Here is a 17,836-nt window from a genome sequence, read left to right on the forward strand (position 1 = left end):
CGAATGTAGTCAACATCTCACTGGGTAAAGAGACCCACGACCTCCTGCACACTAGGCGAGGTAGTCAACATCTCACTGGGTAAAGAGACCCACGACCTCCTGCATACCAGGCGAGGTAGTCAACATCTCACTGGGTAAAGAGACCCACAACCTCCTGCATACCAGGCGAATGTAGTCAACAACTCATTGGGTAAAGAGACCCACGACCTCCTGCATATCTGGCGAGGTAGTCAACATCTCACTGGGTAAAGAGACCCACGACCTCCTGCATACCAGGCGAGGTAGTCAACATCTCATTGGGTAAAGAGACCCACGACCTCCTGCATACCAGGCGAGGTAGTCAACATCTCACTGGGTAAAGAGACCCACGACCTCCTGCATACCAGGCGAATGTAGTCAACATCTCATTGGGTAAAGATACCCACGACCTCCTGCATATCTGGCGAGGTAGTCAACATCTCACTGGGTAAAGAGACCCACGACCTCCTGCATACCAGGCGAGGTAGTCAACATCTCATTGGGTAAAGAGACCCACGACCTCCTGCATATCTGGCGAGGTAGTCAACATCTCACTGGGTAAAGAGACCCACGACCTCCTGCATACCAGGCGAGGTAGTCAACATCTCACTGGGTAAAGAGACCCACGACCTCCTGCATACCAGGCGAGGTAGTCAACATCTCATTGGGTAAAGAGACCCACGACCTCCTGCATACCAGGCGAGGTAGTCAACATCTCACTGGGTAAAGAGACCCACGACCTCCTGCATACCAGGCGAGGTAGTCAACATCTCACTGGGTAAAGAGACCCACGACCTCCTGCATACCAGGCGAGGTAGTCAACATCTCGCCATTGCGGCGCCCAATCTCTCTGCATCCTGGCAGAATGCGACGCCGATCGCGGCTGGATGTCGAACGCGTGCGTGGCGGTGGCGGCGGGGTTTAGAATCGCTTCTTCATGCGACCCTACTGTGACGGCGGGAGCCGGAAGCGCAACAATTTGGGGGGGGTTGACGTCGACGGCATGGAGACCGCGGCGGCGGTGGCAGCGGCGCCGGCGTGTTTGAAGGCGAACGGAGCCGCCTGAGCACACACGCTTAACGGAGCGTCATCTCGAGTCAACCCGCCCCAGCAAACACTCGCAGACGCCTTCAAAGTGCCCCTCGGGTCAACCCTCGACAAACACTTCAAAAGGCAAACGGCGAGAACCGACCGCGACCCGTTGCAAATCCGAGTAAAATTTACGGGATAACGGCGACGCTGTTCAAGATACGCACGGCCAGCCTTCCTGGGGTACAAACAACAACGATCGATTTGATACCAATAGAGGCGCTGCCACGCAGTCTTTTTTTGTTATGTCGGGTGTGGGGGGGTTTGGTGGAGATGGAAATAAAGCAGAGAGCAGCTCACAAACCTCACGTCGCCCTTGAAAAAAGGGGGCGGCGTGTCATGGGCCTGAGTGTTTAAGTTGATGTTGACTTGTTACGCGGGTGACGATCCCATTTAACCGGTTGCCCGGCTGTGATTCGTGGGAGATCCGTGGTGCAGCAGCAGCAACAACAACAACAAAGACAAAACATCGACGTTGCAGAGAATGGGCCTGTCATTTCATCTCCTGGTAAAGTATTGAGCACTACTACTACTTCTTGATATATATTTTACTTTAATCGCATTTCAACCCAAGGGTTCGTTTACTCCGCTGTGACAACAGTGTCCTATTAAACCAGGGGTTGTGAACCTTCACTTTACTGAGGCGGCCGAATATGATATTTTAAAACCAATGGTGAGCCACACAAAGTCGGTCATTGCATCACGTCTGGAACACTCTTCCTTCAGATATTATGAAGTAACTGGGAGCTATGCACTTTTAAATCATCTAGATTGAAAACTAATTTCTTTAGAACTGATTTTAGTTTGTTGTTCTCCCCCCCCCCCGCACCTCCGATTAGCATGGTTGGCTACGTAAGGTGCGAAAGAAGTTCAACACACATACGCATATTAGTTGACACAAAAGTTTAAACCAGGTGAGGATTCGCATGCATTCACCGTGAGTGCACCACAACATGAGAGCTGACTGAGCGCAGCTCTAAAATTACAAATGCAGCGCTGTCAACATGTCCACAAATATTCCCCACCAGTGCCCCGATTAGTGCGGCGAAGATGCTTGTGGTGATGGATAAATATAATTCACGGGCCGTTTCAAATTGGATGGCCTCACGTGGCTGCGGGCCACGTGAAAGAAATTCGCGATCCGCGTGAAATTCATTTGCGGTCTGCGTTAAAGGATTTGTAGTCCATATGAAATGAATTTGCAGTCCATTTGAAAATAAATTTTGGGGCCCACGTGAAATAAATTTGTGGGCCACGTGAGACGAAGTCACAGGCCAGATGTGGCCCGCGGTCCGTAGGGTCCCCCCCCCCGCCGCAACCCCGAACGCCCACGCATGGCCCAACGCGTTTGTAATCGGTCGCCATCCGCAGAGCAGCGCGTTAGGCGTGGCGGCGGCGATGACGAGCCTCACGTAAGGGTTCACCGTTGGGTAGACGCCACGCGGGGTCGTGTGGATCGACGCTCTCACCATCACGTAGTGCCTCTGAATCTCCGTCTTCTCATTGCTGAGCTTCTCGCATTCGAGCTTGAGACTGCAGGAAGGAGGCGGACGGCAGGGGTGGGGGTGGGTCGGGAGGGGGGGTGGAGGGGGGTGCAAGACAGAGAGGAACCCCCCCCACACATACAATCACCGAGGCCACCAGCATCGATTAGCACCCTCCGCCATGCGAGCGTCACCGCGCCCGCCGCGCCTTTAATTAAAATTAAGTGATTACGTGCCGTCCTGCCCATGCGTCTCTGGCACGTGGCTGTGCCGAGAATCTTAAACGGGTGGAGCCGCGGCAGCGCCTGAGCATGACCGACCCCACAGGGTGGAACAGGGTGGCACAGGGCCGCACAAGGCGCACAGGACGGTGTTTCACCTCCGACCGTCACCTGCAGCAGTGCACGCGAAGCTTTGTACTTTATGCTTTGTTTATTTTGTGCTCCCACTCCCACCACAACCCCCGGGTTTGTGTATTTTCCCTGGTATTATCGGAAACTATGCTGCTCGTGGTGCAATTACATGAAGAAAAGCGTCCATACTGAACACTTGAGAATGGCCGAAAAAAGTAGATATCACAGAACTACTTCTGAGAACCCATCAGGTGACCTCTTATCGACATTCCTCACCTCTTGAATGGCAGTCAAACCTATATATTTTTTCAGAACTTGTAATTTTGTCCAAGAAATTGAAAAAACTAATTTAGGATGATGGTTTTCTTTTGGGGTTGAGGGCCATCAACTCACTCCACAAAATCCGGTGTAATCACAGGCTTAGACCTGGACTCGAACCCATTGTCTCAGCGGTGCCGGCTCAGCATTTTATGAATTGGAGCCACTCGCTCATCTCGTACTCTTTAATGTATTAAAAAATAAATAACACATGGTGATATGGTCGGTGCCATGCTGACACGGCTAGTGAGGCCGCCTCACACGGACACTGTGCTCACCGAAAAGTTCACCCACGTACCGCGCCTCCCCTGGGCCAGCACGGTGGCGCAGTGGTCAGCGCCTTACACCACGAACCCCAGCGGTCCGAGTTCGAATGCTGGCCTCGGCGAACACCAGCGGCCAGGGCAGGATTAAGATTTTGTAGTCCCCTGGGCTACAGGTACTGTGAGGCCCCCAGTAATATTTTCAAAAGGAAAACAAAGTAAAAGAAAAATAAAATTTATTTTTACAAGGCTAACAACAAATGTAATTCAGCATTCACAAATGAAAAAACTTTTCACTTCATCTCTGCCAGCGGCGTGTGACTTCTGAACCGGTCCAGGACACCCTACACCCCTTCACCAACCCGCACTGACAAGGCGTGGGTGAGGTATGGCTAAACAAACCCCATGACCGCAAGGTGTGGCAAGGTCCTCATCCAGCAGTGGATCAATGATTAGACGTCCATGTACGATGCACCCCCTGGGTAACGTCGTATGTGGAGGCACCACGGCGGCTCGGAGATGTTAACTACCTCGCCTTGTATACAGGAGGTCACGAGTTCAATCCCAACCCTGACGCCTGCTGTATATTTAGAGTTTTCAGGTTCTCCCTGTGATAGCGTGGACTTTTCTTTGCGTTTCCTCTCCACATTTAGAATTAATAAGCGGTTAGGGCATTTGGCCGTGATACATTTCCACGTGATAAGGCACTTCGTTGAGCTATCATTTGTGGCCAGGTTTGCTTCTGAAAAAAGAGCTCAAATGCTCAGTGGGGGCCTTACCTGGTAAAATAAAAAAAATGTATGCCGCGATTGCCCACGCACTAGGAAGCCAACGATCCAGCCCTCCGTCTCCGCTATTTGCTCTGACACTTGTAGTAGTGGAAATGTTCTCGAGATTGTTATAACTCACACTGCCAGGAAAGTAGTAGGTGTCTGCCCATTGTTATTTTAGAAAATTAACCCCAACTGCCATTAAAATGTTCGCTGTAACATGACGAATAATGAGACTTTCTTAAGTAAGGCACGAACAAAACAATTGCAAACACAGCCGCAATTTACCTTTTAATAATGCCGATAAATATTAATTATTAGCGCGTGACATATTTGAATTTGGGATTATTCTGTGCATGCGAATTCTGGCGAGGCCGCGCTAATGCCATCTCCCCGGCTGAGAATATATGTCTCGGGCAACTCCCGCTCGGATATCGTACGCATCAACAACCAGTCAGGGTTCAAAAACAGTGAGACTCCGACGGAAACCCTTGGGAAAAATCCCAATAAACTGAGGTAGAAATCCAACAAACCAGAAAGGAAAACCAACAAACCGAGAGGGAACCTCTAGAAACTGGGAAGGAAACATAAGAACCCGAAGGAACCCAAATCAACCGAGAGGGAAACCCAAAATATTGAGGGAAACCCAAATAACTTATAGGGAAATCCCAAGAAACTGGGAAGGAAACCCAATAAAATGAAGTCAACCCCAAGAAGCTGAGAAGGAAATCCAACACATCCCAGAGGAAAAAACAAATAACTGAGGCACAGAAACGTTTAACTGTGATGCAATAGGCTTTTCGAGAAAACGAAATTGTGTACCAATAGGGGGCTAATATCCACCACTTAGTGAATATCCCCACGCGAAATTAAATAATAATAATAATTAGACAACCCTTGGATATATTCTTAGTTTTTTCGGTAAAGTCACGTTGAAGAGAAACAACAAAATAACAAAATATATATAAAACAATAAAAAATTCTCACGACGTTTCGACCATAACTCAAACGGTCATCATCTGATGATGATAACGGTCATCATCTGATGATGACCGTTTGAGTTATGGTCGAAACGTCATGAGAATTTTTTATTGTTTTATATATATTTTGTTATTTTGTTGTTTCTCTTCAACGTGACTTTACCGAAAAAACTAAGAATATGAATTACTGCAGTCACGAAAGCTTTAAATCAAAATTTAACCCTTGGATAGTTACTCTTTGGTTCTTTCGGTAAAGTCACGTAGACATAAAATAAATTAAATAACAGAATACGACATTTCGATTGCAACACAAGCAATCGTCATCAGGTAGACAACATAGTAAACTTAGAAATATAATGCAATACAACACAGAGAGTCGGCTAACATAACAGTCAACACCCTACCTGGTTGATTGCGTTCTTCCAAAGCTAAATTTGAGAGACAAAACACATACACGGAGACACATAGACAGACACACACACAAGCAGAGAGGGGTAACCCCAAGCTCGCATTACTCTGATAGTGGCATTGTCTTTGTGCTCTACGCCTGTTGGCGTCCTCTGGTCTAGCACCAATTGAGACGAGGCTCAAAAGAAAGCCGTCTCTGGTGTGGACCAATCAGTTTCAAGGACAATGCATATATTATCAGAGTATGTTTTTGTTTGCATTTTGACCACAAGTATTGTGGTTAATGCAGACATGATTCCTCGTAAAAAGGTTTCAGTTTTGTTGCCAGAAAAAAAGGGGAAAACCACATTATAATAATTGGTCAGGTAAACAATCGTCAGAAAAACAACAATCGGCAGGTAAACAATCGTCAAGTAGACAATTGTCGGGTAAATAACAATTGTCAAGTAAACAATAATTGTCAAGTAGTCAAGTAAACAATTGTCAGGTAAACAATTGTAAAGTAAACAACAATCGTCAGGTAAACAACAATCGTCAAGTAAACGATTGTCAAGTAAACAATTGTCAGGTAAACAACAATCATCATTTTGATTTAAAGCTTTCGTGACTGCAATAATTCATATTCTTAGTTTTTTCGGTAAAGTCACGTTGAAGAGAAACAACAAAATAACAAAATATATATAAAACAATAAAAAATTCTCACGACGTTTCGACCATAACTCAAACGGTCATCATCAGGTGTGTCGGTTTGCATAAATTTATTTTGAAAACGGCATATTTATTTATATATATAAAAATAACGTTTGCGTCACGCGCAACGATGGCAGTTTGCCAGGACTAGTCCATCTATTTTTTTGAAAAGAGGAGGGGGGAGACGAAATTTGTTTTTATGTATGCTGTCTGAAAGGCACTGTAAGCGTGAACAATCAATCAAGAACTGAAATGATTTATCAAATCTTTCCAATGATTGCTAAGATAGAATCCATCTTCTCGGTTGAAATTGTCTCTGTGCTTGTATATGTGGATAGCCTCATGAACGAATCTCTCATGGAAGCCAGATGGCTTACAAAGAACCTCCGTCTTGGAAAAGTCAATGGCATGTGAGCCTACTGAATTAGAACAATGATCTGCTACGGCCGAGGTGTTGGTCCTACCGTGTTTAAGGTCTGCTTTATGTTCACGAATGCGGTCCGAGATATGGCGTTTGGTTTCTCCAATGTAACTACTACCACAGAGGCAACTTAGTTTGTAGACACCAGGGTATTGTATGTCCGGAATCACATCTTTTACAGACGGAACCAGATCACGGATTTTATGTAATGTGTTGAAACGGACCTGGATCTTGTGTTTATTCAAGATTTTGGAGATCTTTTTTGTGATCCCAGCAATGTAGGGTAAAGTGATGGTTTTGAAAGGCTCCTCAAGAGGGTTCTTCTTCATGGTTTGAGTGATAGCTTTGCGGATTGTATAGTCGGAGTAACCATTAGCCCTACGAGCTTGGTGTACGTGCTTGAGTTCACTGCTTATGTGTTCCTGGTCGGATATGCATTGGGCTCTATGATACAGAGTCTTGATGAGAGAATTCTTCTGTGATGGATGGTGGTGGGAATCCGGTTTCAGATAAGCATCCGTATGGGTAGCTTTCCTGTAGACAGAGTGGCTCATTGAACCATCAGGTCTCTTTTTAATTAGGACATCCAAAAAAGGTATCTTGCCATCTATTTCGACTTCCATGGTAAATCTGATGGCTGGGTGTATGGAATTGATGTGGTCGAAGAATTTGTCTAGAGCAGGCCGGCCATGTGGCCAGATGACAAAAGTGTCATCCACGTACCTCTTCCATAAGGTTGGGCGCAGAGTGGCAGTCTGGATGGCGTCAGTCTCAAATTTCTCCATGAAAATGTTAGCTATAACTGGAGAAAGGGGGGAGCCCATTGGGGTGCCCTCAGTTTGTTTGTAGAAAGTTCCATTCCAAGTGAAGTATGTATTGGTTAAACAGTGTCTCACCAGGGGGGGTACCTCAGCGTTTAGTCCTTGATGAACCAAGTCTTCAATGATTGCAATGGTGTCAGGTACAGGAACCTTGGTGAATAAGGAAACTACATCAAAACTGACAAGCAGGTCGTCTGGGGACAGGGAAATACCCTTGATTGTTGATACCAGGTGAGTAGAATTTTGTACCGCAGAGGTGGTCTTTCCAGTGAAAGGACGCAGGATTTCAGACAAAAAACGAGCTAGTTTGTAGGTGGGGGAGCTGATAGTAGAGACTATGGGACGAAGAGGTGTATCAACTTTATGTATTTTTGGTAAGCCGTATAATCTTGGTGGCCTGGCAGCAGAAGGTTTCAACGAAAACTGTTTAGATTGATCAATTAATGCGGTTGAATCAGAAATTATTTTGTTGGTTTGTGTGACGAGGCTGTTGGTGGGATCTCTTTTTATTTTTGTATAACTACCATCGTCGAGTAATTCTTTAATTTTGTTGTTGTATTCTATTTTATCCATGATAACAGTAGCATTGCCTTTGTCAGCTGAGAGAACTACAATATCATTCCTCTTTTTTAATTTATATAATTCAAAACGCTCATCTTTGCTGAGGTTGCTAGCTGGCATCTTAGCGTTTTTTTTTTTTTTTAGATGGCAAGATACCTTTTTTTGGATGTCCTAATTAAAAAGAGACCTGATGGTTCAATGAGCCACTCTGTCTACAGGAAAGCTACCCATACGGATGCTTATCTGAAACCGGATTCCCACCACCATCCATCACAGAAGAATTCTCTCATCAAGACTCTGTATCATAGAGCCCAATGCATATCCGACCAGGAACACATAAGCAGTGAACTCAAGCACGTACACCAAGCTCTTAGGGCTAATGGTTACTCCGACTATACAATCCGCAAAGCTATCACTCAAACCATGAAGAAGAACCCTCTTGAGGAGCCTTTCAAAACCATCACTTTACCCTACATTGCTGGGATCACAAAAAAGATCTCCAAAATCTTGAATAAACACAAGATCCAGGTCCGTTTCAACACATTACATAAAATCCGTGATCTGGTTCCGTCTGTAAAAGATGTGATTCCGGACATACAATACCCTGGTGTCTACAAACTAAGTTGCCTCTGTGGTAGTAGTTACATTGGAGAAACCAAACGCCATATCTCGGACCGCATTCGTGAACATAAAGCAGACCTTAAACACGGTAGGACCAACACCTCGGCCGTAGCAGATCATTGTTCTAATTCAGTAGGCTCACATGCCATTGACTTTTCCAAGACGGAGGTTCTTTGTAAGCCATCTGGCTTCCATGAGAGATTCGTTCATGAGGCTATCCACATATACAAGCACAGAGACAATTTCAACCGAGAAGATGGATTCTATCTTAGCAATCATTGGAAAGATTTGATAAATCATTTCAGTTCTTGATTGATTGTTCACGCTTACAGTGCCTTTCAGACAGCATACATAAAAACAAATTTCGTCTCCCCCCTCCTCTTTTCAAAAAAATAGATGGACTAGTCCTGGCAAACTGCCATCGTTGCGCGTGACGCAAACGTTATTTTTATATATATAAATAAATATGCCGTTTTCAAAATAAATTTATGCAAACCGACACACCTGATGATGACCGTTTGAGTTATGGTCGAAACGTCGTGAGAATTTTTTATTGTTTTATATATATTTTGTTATTTTGTTGTTTCTCTTCAACGTGACTTTACCGAAAAAACTAAGAATAACAATCATCATGTAAACAATCGTCAGGTAAACAAAAACATGAAAATCCATGGCACAGCCGCGAGACAACTTGGCACCGTCAGAGCCGAGCGGGGAATCGGTGAGACGCGTGTGGGAGGCGAGTCGGTGGATCATCGCGCGCTACCCGTGCCGTCAACACCAACCCGCCAAGACCCCGAGCGCCAAGCTGAGCGAGCGACAGCAGCGTGGAGGTTCATGGTTCAAGCGCACGGCCACCCTTGGTTAATACTATGGGCGTATTAACCGTAAATACTACTACGCCGTCGGCATCAGGGTGGACATGATCAAATCCCGAAAATTACTCGGTTGTAATCCCGAGTTTACCGACCAATGCCCACTATTGAAGCCAGTGCTGCATCACATTTTGCCACACAGGGACAGCTGCCATATGCTTGGGGGTCCCCGAGGATCAATCGAGAGAAAAAATACAGTTGGGGCATTGAATGATGGAGATAGTCAGTTCTGCTATAACGCTGCGTGTTGTTTTCATAACGCGAATTGGATGTAACGCAATTTTTCCATAACGCGTATTCTTCGGGAATGCAAACTACCGCGTCATAGAAGAGCTGACTGTATTTAATAGCCACTTTTAGAAGCCGGGGGTATTTAAGTGCCGCACAAATGCCAATCTTTATTCCCCAACTCCTTATCTATCGCGACCTCGTACAGTAAGCGCTCACCCCGCATATACCAGCAACGGCTGTTGACGCCCTCGCTGGAACCAAGTTGAATAAGCGCCACTGGTGTTCAACATTGCAGTCACATTTACTGACTTGACGGGTAAGAACTTACAAGATGGGTCTAAGCCATCAGCGTGAAGGGGGGTGGGGGGCTTAGGCGCATCGAGCACTCCTCTCCCCACCCCTTATTTCCGAAACCCTGGAGCTGTGAGGCCACACCAAGTCATGGGTGGTACGAGCAGCTCAAGCCAGGCCGGTCAATGGGAGGGGCCTTGCGCAGGTCGACCGCCCGAGCGAGACGAATCGGGCCAATGGGTCGGTACCTGGTGGGGGTGCCCCTGGCAGGTCACCTGGGTGTGGGCTCTCACCTGTGGTACTGCGCCTGCAGGAACTGGAACTCCTCTTTGATGCGGTCGCAGGCCTCGTTGATCGCCGCCTTGAAGGGGGGCGCGCTCTGCGGGGGCACCTGCGGAGATCGTCAACGATAACTCTCAGCGTCAGACCTTGCCTGGACGCGTCGGTGAAAGTCAATCGAGGCTAGCAAACGAGATTACATTTAACGACGCGCTCGGGTGTACAGCAGTGCGCATGGTAAAAACCCTCGGCCTTATCCAGACCACCAGCTCAAAAAGGACTGAACGTGCGGCAATTCTGTCGTTTAGACCACCGCGTGGCCATCATTCATTGCACTGTAGTGATGAGTCTGAATGAGGATGAAACCGGTCTACATTTGTGTCTTCGTTTCACCGGTTGCCTGTCACGATGGCATCCAAACGCTGTTATTAAATACCTCAATCATTCAACGTTAACCACGCTACGCCACTGGCCGGTGACAGTCCACTTCACGGCGACAGAAGAAGCCGAGGGACCGGGGCGGGGATGACATTGCCGAGTGGTGGCGCGTCTGCAACCTGTTGCAGAGGTTCGCGGCTTGAACCCAGTGCCCACTCTGGTCATTGCTGCGGTGCGCATTAACTTAAAATAAACAACACGAGCCGTCTGCGTCACGGTGGAGGTTTGAGATCTCGCGTGCGTGGGCCTCGTGTGCCAACGTCAAGGTCAACATTCGGCACTTTTGAAAAACCACCTCGCAAGTTTCTTCACTGGGTCAAGCTACGTACCGAATCATCGTTTCCCCGACCGTGAAGGCTGTTGGCGGATGGCTACACCCGTCTGTGAAACAACAAACAGCGCCACCGTGACGATAGCCTCGCGCTATAGGAACGGCGCAAATACCAGCCGTACCAAATAATAATAATTGTTCTTGTTGTGCGAGCCTCCAGGGCAATAGCGCGGAGAGCTCGGGGGTGAGTTCACGACCCCTGGTGAGCCGGCCATTGTGTTCTCGCTTAGCGCGGCCGCAGGCATCGGGGCACACGCACAAAGGGGAATTAAACCCCGATTGTGCGGGTGTCAAGAAGGGACTTAGTTTGCGTTTTTTTTCCCATCCTTCCTGAATGAGAATTTCAAGATTTTCAATGAGCATGCATGCACGCGTGTGCCCGTACAAGCGTGTGCGGGGAGCGGCAGCGCAGTAGATTGTGAACCCGGCGACTCGAGTTCGATTTCCGCTCACGACCAATAACAGTGGGCCTCCCATAGGTCAACTCGGTCTTACATGAATACCTGGTGACGGTGTGTAAACATCAGCACTGGGGAAACAAAGGCGGCTGGGTGTGGTGCTGGCCAGCTGCACCGCCTCGTTTCCCTTGGCGGCCTGAATGGCACTTTTCTGTGGCAGATTTGTGTCAGAACAGCACCACGTATTTAAGCAAAATAAATAACATTGACCTGACTTCATAGGCTCTGGCTAACGACACTTGCGCGAACAGTCTGTTAAAGGTCTGGCCGGGGGATCTTTGTCTTTGCATGACGAGTGCGTGTGTGTGTGGGTGCATGCGTCGTTGTAACTTCCCCCCTCCCCCCACAATCTCTTAAACGCTCGGGCCAGGGTGAAATCTGACGATATTTGCACTTCTCAAGTCCCCGAGTGAGGAAAACATCAAACCGGAAAGAAGCGAGGGCTGAGCGCGCCAGACTTAAACAAGCCCCCGCCGTCTCGACTTTCTTTCAGGAAACCGACATCGATTTCCTAACGATCGGTCTTCTTCAGTTTGGGTTCAACGACATCCGTCAATCTTCACTCAGCACGTGGGGCCGTTTGGGGGGGGTGGATGGGGGGGGTGTCGTGTTGGGAGGGGGGGGGGAAGTCTACGAAGAGGCAGCAGTAAAAAAAGGCCGGAGAGAGCGGAAGGTAAACAAACATGAAATAAGTAGGTGGTCGCATTCACAGCGGACGTTGGCGAATGGAAAAGTCGCGAGCAGCCTTTGGGAGTTCCCGGAGGGGATTTCGAGTCGTGCCGCGTTGCTCTCCGGCCTCGGTGAACGAGACGTCAAGAGGTCGTCGCGGAGCCTTGCCGGCGATGCCATCACACAGCTTGGCCATTGCTTCCTTCTTGCTGCTAGAGCCTGTCGTTGATGTTGCAAAGTTGGCACTCTGATCTCAGGAGGACGGCTCTTCGCAGTTTCATCATCACCACCGTCTGTCTGGCTTTGGGTGACACTCTGCTGCTGCTGCTGTCCAATTCACCCTTAAATAAGAGCTATATAGCTCAACTAGCTTCACTCGGGAAAAAAACCTCTGATTCTGAGGTCGTCTCCCATGGTCACCAACCTCTGGGTGCCACTCCGTTGCCGTATCGACAAAACCTGCCCTCTTTCTTCACCATGCATGCCACGTGTCCCACCAATTACCCACCACGCCACGTGTCCCACCAATCACCATCCACACCACGTGTCTCACCAATCCCCCTCCACGCCACGTGTCCCACCAATCACCCTCCACACCACGTGTCCCACCAATTACCCACCACACCACGTGTCCCACCAATAACCCTCCACACCACGTGTCCCACCAATCCCCCTCCACGCCACGTGTCGCACCAATCACCCTCCACACCACGTGTCCCACCAATAACCCTCCACACCACGTGTCCCACCAATAACCCTCCACGCCACGTGTCCCACCAATCCCCCTCCACGCCACGTGTCCCACCAATCACCATCCACACCACGTGTCCCACCAATTACCCACCACACCACGTGTCCCACCAATCCCCCTCCACGCCACGTGTCCCACCAATCACCCTCCACACCACGTGTCCCACCAATTACCCACCACACCACGTGTCCCACCAATCACCCTCCACACCACGTATCCCACCGATCGCAAATACCTCCGTCTCCCCCCGATTACACCTCTAACCCTTTCGAGTTGCGTTCCAATCACAGCGCCACCCAAGTTGCTTACCCTATCACCCTTTCCGAGAAATTTCCCAGCCGCCTCTCCGCATGTAAATTAGATGGAGCTAATTCGGCACTGCAGGCGAACGCGGCCCCCAGCGCTGGTAAATCCAGCCCAGCGCCGCGGCTCCCCCCCCCCCCCCCCAATCGCCAGCCCGTATCCACCATTCACACAACCAAGCGCGATCCATTGATCACGCGGCTGTCCTTCAACCCGCAGAGAGAGAGCCCTTACCCTCTATGGCAACAGCGGTTTGTCCGACGGACGCGATCGCCTCCCCCCCCCCCCCCGGCATATGAACGTGGAATTTCCACCACTGTGGCCGAGATGCTGTGAGCACCGACACATCGAAGTTCACGTGAGCCTGGAAAATAACGTTTCGATTTTGCAACGGAGACGCCGGATGACGGAGCATCCGCTCATGTCGATCATTAAATTAATGAGCACCGAAACTGCGCTGATGTTAGCAGTAGTGCGGTACAAACTGAAATAAACGAATCTATTTTTATTTTACCAGGTAAGGCTCTATGTAGCTCTTCTTCAGAAGCGACCTGGCTATCACAAATGTTAACGAAGTGGCTTATCGTGTAAATGTAAAGTAGCAGCCAAAGGCTCTAAACGCGTGGTGATGTTGATTTTAAATGTGTTGGGAAAACCCGGAGGATCCGGAGAAAAATCCACGCAACCACGGGGAGAGAGAGAGAAACATGCAGACTCCTAATGTACAGCAGGCGTCAGGGTCAGGATCGAACCCACGACCTCCTGCATACCAGGCGAGGTGGCTTTGTCGCTCGCTTTCCCCGGGTCGCGGAGCGCAACTCGAGACATTGTCGAGAGCAACGCGCGGTACCAAACAGCTCCAAAACCACAAACACGGAAGGCCAGAAGCTCAACGCCGTGGCTTCCTCGCTTCTGAGCGAAAGCTCTGGCAGGATGTCATGATCTTCGGTCACCGACCGATTGAGTGTCCACTGAGAATACGCTTTTGTTTGCAAGAGGCTGATGGGAATGTGATAATGAATACATTTTAAAACACCCACCACCTTTATTAAACTGCCTCAAACATTAGACAACTTCATAGTATTCCAACACAAAACAACGCTAATAAATACTGCCCAAACATATGAAAAATGATTGGCTTTAGCCTTTCAATGCCGGAAAGGGTCAGGACCAAATATTTTGTCACCATAGACAGTACTGCCCAAACGGTCACTCACACTTTTTGACAAGTGATGTTACAGTACGTACAGGGCGAGCCACTTACAGACGGTAACACAGTATCCACATCAGCTGCAGGCCTCCTGTGAACCACGTGACAACTTGTGTGGCCACTCCCAGTCTCAATCCCTGCCCTCTCCCCGCCGCCCGCTGTGAAAACAGACGACGCTCCATGAAGCATCGAGGCCCTGATGTTGAACTTTTTTTCGCACCGTGCTAATCGGACGTGCGGATGCAGCCTCTTCCTTCCGATCCTCGTCTCTCCTGGCTCCTTGGTCCCGTTTTTAAATTCCTTTAACATCCTTTTCCTCTCGTTCCCCATTCCTCTACTCCCTTCCCCTTCCCGTTCATTGTTCTTCCTCAATAAATTCCATCCTCGGCTCTGCACTCACGGGGTACAACGTTTTCTATTTTGATAAATTACTGTCGAGAAAAACAGCGTGCTATCTCAGAGCCTCTGCCAACCTCAACACGCGCGCAACGTCCTCCGTGAGAAATTGGAGCCACCACTTTCACAGCGTTCAATCACCTGTTGAGGTCGTTGGAAATCGGTGGGGTATCTGTAAATTGATCGCCGTGCACATTTGCAGTTGTAATTCAGGCAGTGCTCATTAAGCCATTCAGTCAGCGGCGACTTCCTCCACAAATGAGTACTGCCACTGAGACATTGGTGCTCTCCTGTTAACAACTCTGAGCCAGTGGTGGGAAATCCACGTCACTATGGCAGGAGCGAGTCTCCCCGTGAGACAACGGCGGTTCACGTCGCTGCAATATCAAACCTCTGAACCCACGCGGTTTACCCCGTATTCTTCAGGTCTATACGGCGTACAGCCGTTTCAATACGGGCAACAAAACATTAATTGTCTATTTGTTTGTGTGTCTCCCTTGTGATGATGGGACTTTGTAGGATGGACGTGAGATTTATAAGGGCACGGGGTGATGATGGGGCCGAGCCAATCCTCTCAACCGGGATTTGAATTCGTAACTTTCCGATTAGCTCTACAACTGGCGGACACGGCGACGTTAGGTCCAACGTTGGCACGGGCTTGGAACCGTTGGAACAACGTTGCACCAACGTTGGTGCAACGTTTACAAGGCCGCTGAGTCCACCGTGCTCATTAAGGGATGGAGGTGGACTCGTGAGTAGCGGAGTAGGGTCGCCACATGCCCGGGTGTCAACCGCAAAGTCCGTGAAATGGCATTCCGTTTGCGTTGGGTGTGCTGGCACGACTTGATCTTTACCCAGATCTGGGAATCGCGATTGCGTTGAACTTCATTCAGACAGTAGACGGCTGAGTAATGTTTGATGCTGGGCCGAGTTGTCGACCGAGGAGCACATCCCGGGTTGGCTCCACGGGAAGGGTGGCGGCGACCCTCGCGCGGATGAATGAGTGAACGAGTAGTTACGTTAATAAGTGCATACAATGAGTACATGGCAACGTAAATGAGTGAGTGAATTAGTACGTGACTGAGTATGTGAATGACTGAATGAATGAGTGCATACAATGAGTACATGGCTACGTAAATGAGTGAGTGAATTAGTACGTGACTGAGTATGTGAATGACTGAATGAGTGAATGAATAAGTGCATACAATGAGAACATGGCTACGTAAATGAGTGAATTAGTACGTGACTGAGTATGTAAATGACTGAATGAGTGAATGAATGAGTGCATACAATGAGTACATGGCTACGTAAATGAGTGAATTAGTACGTGACTGAGTACGTGCATAACTGAATGTGTGAGCGAATAAGTGCACACAATGAGTACATGGCTACGTAAATGAGTGAATTAGTAGGCGACTGAGTATGTGAATGACTGAATGTGTGAGCGAATAAATGAGTGAATGAATGAATCGGTGATCTGGACCCCAGCTTAGGTAAACCCCGGCGTGCCGGTGCGATACTCACAGGGTGTCGACCCTGCGAGAACATCCTCCACTTCCTCCACCTCCAACTCCTCCACCACCACCACCTCCTCCTCCACCTCCAGCCGCCACGTACTCGCGCCGCTCACACAGCTCCGCTTTGTTCAGCAGGAGACAGAAACTCCAGACGGAGACCAACAACAAAGTCCGCGGCGTCCTCAGCGACTTCGCACGGTGGTGGCGGCGGCAGCAGCCATCACCGTCCGTGCCTGTGAAGAAACCAGCCACCGCTGTCAGTCACCCTCCTCCTCCTCTCCGTGTCGTCCTCCTCGCCGTGTCGTCCTCCGCCCGTCACTGGCGCGCGCTCACACAAGGAGTCGGTGGGGCGCCGTGGCCCCTTCGGATACGGCGCGGCGCTCGAGATGACGAGTCGACGAGACGAGGTCTACTGGAGAGAGATGATGATGATGGAGGAGGTCTACTTGAGAGATGATGATGATGGAGGTCTACTTGAGAGATGATGATGGAGGAGGAGGTCTACTTGAGATTATGATGGAGGAGGTCTACTGGAGAGACGATGATGGAGGAGGTTGGGTGTGTGGGGAACGCGCCGCGGGATCTCGATCGGCTCCTCTGCCGCTCTCCTTGCCGACCACGCACACACCAAAGACAAAGACCCCCCCCGTGTAGCCTACAGCAGGATTGGATGGGGGCAAGCGCTGTTGGCGAGCACCTATTAAGGTCGGCACACACAAACACACACACACTCGCAGCACACACAAACACACACACTCGCAGCACACACAAACACACACACACACACTCGCAGCACACACAAACACACACACACTCGCAGCACACACAAACACACACACACTCGCAGCACACACAAACACACACACACACTCGCAGCACACACAAACACACACACACTCGCAGCACGCGCGCGCACGCACGGGCAGCGTGCTGCTCGCCGAGACTCCTCCTCGCACGCAGCACGCGCGCCGGGCGGTGTGGGCAAGAGGAGGATTCAAGTCCCGGGCCAATGGGATGCGTACGGGGTGGGGATGGCTGGGGGGGGGGGGTCCTCCGCCGCCCCCCCCCCGCCGCCCCCCCCCCGCCGCCCCCCCCCCGCCGCCCCCCCCCCGCCGCCCCCCCCCCGCCGCCCCCCCCCGCCGCCCCCCCCCGCCCCCCCCCCGCCGCCCCCCCCCGCCCCCCCCCCGCCGCCCCCCCCCCCGCCGCCCCCCCCCCCGCCGCCCCCCCCCCCCGCCGCCCCCCCCCCCCGCCGCCCCCCCCCCCGCCGCCCCCCCCCCGCCGCCCCCCCCC

At 49.9% G+C, this 17,836-nt stretch overlaps 1 protein-coding gene across 5 annotated transcripts in view; it reads right to left on the reverse strand.

Annotated features, from left to right (window-relative positions):
* LOC116950694 (transducin-like enhancer protein 4) overlaps positions 1 to 17,836 on the reverse strand; it is a 54,961-nt gene that overhangs the window by 36,707 nt on the left and 418 nt on the right. The window contains exons 1-4 of one of the 5 annotated variants that reach the window (XM_032968667.2): positions 17,467 to 17,559; positions 16,554 to 16,779; positions 10,488 to 10,585; positions 2,577 to 2,640 (exon numbers count right to left, since the gene is read on the reverse strand). In XM_032968667.2, coding sequence (XP_032824558.1) covers positions 2,577 to 2,640; positions 10,488 to 10,585; positions 16,554 to 16,577 — 186 coding nt within the window. In that variant the 5' untranslated portion in view covers positions 16,578 to 16,779; positions 17,467 to 17,559. Of the gene's footprint in view, positions 1 to 1,411; positions 2,545 to 2,576; positions 2,641 to 10,487; positions 10,586 to 14,687; positions 16,528 to 16,553; positions 16,780 to 17,466; positions 17,560 to 17,836 lie in introns of those variants that run through there. The other 4 variants (XR_012946443.1, XM_032968668.2, XM_032968665.2 and 1 more) reach the window with 4 other exon arrangements.

This window comes from Petromyzon marinus, chromosome 40, assembly GCF_048934315.1.
Source record: "Petromyzon marinus isolate PM22_M1 ecotype Great Lakes invasive population chromosome 40, UKy_Petmar_22M1.pri1.0, whole genome shotgun sequence".
Lineage (NCBI taxonomy): Eukaryota > Metazoa > Chordata > Hyperoartia > Petromyzontiformes > Petromyzontidae > Petromyzon > Petromyzon marinus.